The sequence below is a fragment of the Gossypium hirsutum genome, chromosome A12 (genome assembly GCF_007990345.1).
Source record: "Gossypium hirsutum isolate 1008001.06 chromosome A12, Gossypium_hirsutum_v2.1, whole genome shotgun sequence".
In the NCBI taxonomy this organism is placed as follows: domain Eukaryota; kingdom Viridiplantae; phylum Streptophyta; class Magnoliopsida; order Malvales; family Malvaceae; genus Gossypium; species Gossypium hirsutum.
In genome coordinates this window covers 56,899,701-56,903,961 of record NC_053435.1, presented here as the reverse complement: position 1 = coordinate 56,903,961, position 4,261 = coordinate 56,899,701, and the positions used below count along the sequence as shown (strand labels likewise).

At 42.4% G+C, this 4,261-nt stretch overlaps 2 protein-coding genes across 2 annotated transcripts; both read right to left on the bottom strand.

The window, feature by feature from the left end:
* Nucleotides 1-943: 943 nt before the first annotated feature.
* Nucleotides 944-1,663, bottom strand: LOC107920029 (uncharacterized). Its single transcript, XM_016849527.1, has one exon. It carries the CDS (start codon nt 1,661-1,663, stop codon nt 944-946), a length of 720 nt encoding a protein of 239 aa, XP_016705016.1.
* Nucleotides 1,664-2,913: 1,250 nt separating this feature from the next.
* On the bottom strand, nt 2,914-4,017 carry LOC107920025 (uncharacterized). The gene has a single exon (XM_016849515.1). It carries the CDS (start codon nt 4,015-4,017, stop codon nt 2,914-2,916), a length of 1,104 nt encoding a protein of 367 aa, XP_016705004.1.
* Between the last annotated feature and the right edge of the window lie 244 nt (nt 4,018-4,261).

Below are 4,261 nucleotides of genomic sequence, written 5' to 3'. Positions count from 1 at the left end.
GTGCGTGCCGGCTGCTTATGCAACTGTTCCACAACACTATACTCACTGTGTTTTAGGAACTTCAGAAATTCCTTAGCTTCATCTTCAGTTACTAGCTCATTAACCAGTGGTTTTGTCCTCTCTTTCCCTTGTTCAACCATCACGGACTTCCCTTTTCCAGGCTCGACCTTCGCACTTGGCGTGCTGACCAAACTATCTCCCCTGGATATGTCACATTACAGTTTTAATTCCAAGGTACCCTTTTGTTATCCTCATACGGAAAAGCCACGGGTCTCTAGATTACAACTCTCGGTGTAATTTTTGCTCCAACTTCATTAATTTTCGGTCACGAAATGATTACCACTGGGTGATTGACCTTAAGAACCTTCTTTATCAACCCCTCCTCCGAAGAGCATACATCTTCTTTCTCAATAAACTCAAAGAATTCCAGTTCTTTGTTGTCCATTAGAGCCTGTACCAAGGCCCTAAATTCATTACATGCTTCTATCTCATGGTCCTCCTCTCCATGGAACTCACAATAGTTCCCTGCTTCTCGGGATTTACTCCTAAAGTCTTGCATGACTAGACCTCTCTCTACCATCTTCTTCAAAACCTCCCTCATCGGGGTTCTCACTTCTGCCACATCCAACTTAATTCTCCTTCCAATATTCTCGACTATTGCGTTTACCCCTTTATCAATATGATTGGGTAACGGATTTCCTACACCAGGTGCATCATCGAATTTCACAATACCCATGTTGATGAGCCTTTCAACTACCCTTTTAAAAGAAGTGCAGTTCTCTATCGAGTGTCCCGCAATTCCAGCATGATATTCACATTGAGCACTTGCATCATACCATTTGGGGTATAGAGGTTGCAGTGGTATTAAATAAAAAGGAGATACGACGTGTGCATCGAACAAACTTTTGTACAGCTCCGGATACGTTACTGGAATGGGAGTAAACTAGGGCTTCTCTATGTTCTGCTTTGTATTGGGCTCCTGTCTTGGCAAAGCTTGTTGGCCCGTGACTACCACCTTCGGTTGATTTACCATGATTGGTTTCGCATAACCCATATTCACATTGCTGACTTCATTTTCTTTCTTTTTCGGGGCTGACCTCCTAGTACTTTCCCCTACCTCTATCTTTTCGCACCTTATTGCATTCTCAATCATTTCAACGAACATAACTATGTCTGAAAAACTCTTAGTTGTGCTTCCCAACATGTGATTAATAAAAGGTGCCTTCAAGGTATTAATGAAAAGCATGGTTGTTTCCTTTTCTAACAGTGGGGGTTGGACTTGTGTGGCAATCTCCCTCCACCTCTGAGCGTATTGCCTGAAACTTTCATTCAACTTCTTCTCCATGTTGTGCAATGTGATCCTATAAGGCGCTATGTCAGTCACATAGCCATATTGTTTCATAAAGGCCTGCGCTAAGTCTTTCCATGATTTGACTTGAGTACGACTTAATTGGCTGTACCACTTAGCTGTAGCCCCAGCCAAACTGTCCTGAAAACAGTGGATCAATAACTGATCATTATTGACATGACCAGTCATTCTCTGACAAAACATCGTGATATGAGCCTCAAGGCAACTAGTTCCGTTGTATTTTTCAAATTCTGGCATTTTGAACTTCGGAGGGAATACCAGATCTGGGACCAGGCTCAACTCCTTGGCATCCATTCCGTAATGATAATCAACGCTTTTTAACACCCTGAATTTTTCCTCCAACCACTTATATCGGTCTTCTAGCTACTTTGGAAATTCTGCTCCTCCTTTCCTACTTCCGCGGCCTCATCGAAGTCAGGGACTGTAAGATTTGCACAATTGTCTTCGGGGTTAAAACATGAGCCCGTTGGAAAATTTACTGGTACCGAAGTACCAGTCTGGTATTGGGGTTTGATACTAACAGACACCTTCTACTGAGGCACTGGGGTGTTTGTTGGGGTGAAACCCGGAGGGTAAGTAAGAATCTCGTTATCATCTTCAGCATTGATCATGGAACTCTTCCCCTTTTCTGGCTTTCCAACTGGTAGCTAAGTTAATTCGCTTATCATACTCCTCTGAGATTCCAGCATTTGATCTTTCATATCTTGCTGGATCTTAGCTAATTACTCTTGCATTTGCGCTTGCATCTGTTCCTGCATTTCTTTCTGCATTTGTTCCAACTTTTCCAATCTTTGATCCATAGCTTTAGTCTTTTTCCGTGTGTAGTATTGATGTTCCAGGGTAACTATAATACAGTTTTTAATCAGGATTCTTTTGTGAAATTTAATGCACATGATGCGATGAAACGCAAATGCATGAAATGAATGCAAAACTAAAGAGACGTCGATTTTGATTCAATTCCATTTAAAAAACTTTATTAAAAAGAAAAATCCTTTCCATAAAATAGATCACGTATACAGCTTAGCCCTAATGCTCAAAGCTTTAACTTTCTTAAGAAGGCAAGCTAGCTCACGACCCCGGTCCGACTCTAACTCATACTTCACACTTAGGACATCAGCCTGAACCACTAAGGTCTATAAATAATCAGCCACTTCTCGAATATGAGCCATAGCTTCACCCATGATGTGATCTCTATCTCAGACCTGGTCCTATGATTGACGGAGTTGTTCCTTCCACTGCTCATTGTTCGACTCAAGTAATTCAATTCAAAGCTTACAGTTTTGTAGTGCAGTCTCGAGCTCTTCTACCTTCCCTTTCAAATCTTCGATTCTATTCAGGCTGGCCTTTAATTCAATATCAGAGTTACGACCATGGTGCTGATGCAGGGCCTTTTCTAGCTCCGCCACCCGAGCTTGCAACTTCTCTTTCTCACCTTGGCCTTCAGCCAAACTCTTCTTTAAAGCGCTTTCACGTGCTCGAGCATCATGGAACCTCTTCTCCCACTGATCAGCTCTAGCCTTTTTCTCTTGATTTTCTTGTCGCCACTACTCTGAAGTCTTCCCCAACTCGGCAGTTCTCATCGACATACGTAGCTTCTTGTAATCAGTCTTCAAACTGTCCAGGTCTTCCTTAACCATTCTTTTTCCTTTTCTCAACTTCTCGGCCTTGAGTTTCTGAACGTCAGCATCCAATCTCAAATGCATCTTTTCCTCCTCTAATTGTTCTATCTTTTTCCCCAACTCAGTATTTCTCTCTTCGAAGTCTCGTTTTACGATTTCAAGCTCGGAAGGGATTACTTGCAAATATTCTTCCATCGTACGAACATTCTCCAAACTCGGCTCGGGGATATTATCATTAACTCTTTTACTGAACCAACCCTTGTATTCAGGAGTCTTCATTGATCCAACAGCCAATCTCTTCATCCAGCGCGTCTGTTTCCAAGCATTAGAAATCTCTTGAACCTTCTTCTTATAATTTTTCTCCCTATATGCAAACTCACTCTGGGCTAATCCATGTGTCATCGGTATAAACTGCCTTGACCTGTACTGTCTTAAAACGAGCAAAGGGGCATATCCAGCAGCTCCCCAAATTCGAAGTAGAGGTACCCAATCAAAACTCCCACACCGATAGAGGATCTCATCAGGAACAAACCAATGAGCTCTCCACTCAACATCATCTTCTTGAAGATTTCGAAGGAGCGCGATCCAATTTTCTTCTGATATGTCATCTCTCCTAGACATGGCTGCTATCTCCTTTAACAGGGAGTAACTCTCAGAAAAAGCCCGATAGGAAACCTTATCTACCTTCCAGTAATGGCTGTGGAACCAAACCAATAATAACTGCGCACACCCTATAAATCTACCTTTACTTGCCTTCCGACATGCACTCAAGGATCTAAATGTCTCAGTAATAATTGCCGGCACCGGTGCGACCCCTTTATCAAGTCGATCGAAGAATTCAACAACTGCTTCATCTATATGCCTTAAAGCCTTGGGAAAAATTGCTAAACCATAGATACTTAGGGAGAAGATGTCAAATTTCCTCTTTGTATCCAGATGTGCTACGATCAGATCCCTCAAACTTACCCAAGGAATGCACCTACCATCACCCTTTTGCTGAATTCTAGCTGTAACCCATTGTTCACTCATCCCAGTGATACTAATTAACTTCATTACAAAAGCTGGGGCACTAGCAGCCTTGGAATAAACTTAGTTGACTTGAACCCTTGGACAACGAAGCAAAGCTGTATACTCCTCCATGGTAGGCACCAAGTCCACATTCCTGAAGGTGAAACAACTATACACCGGGTTCCAAAACTGAGCCATAGCCCGAAACAAGTACTTGTCTACCTTGATATCGAGCAGGTAGGGTAAGTCACCATAACTTTGATAG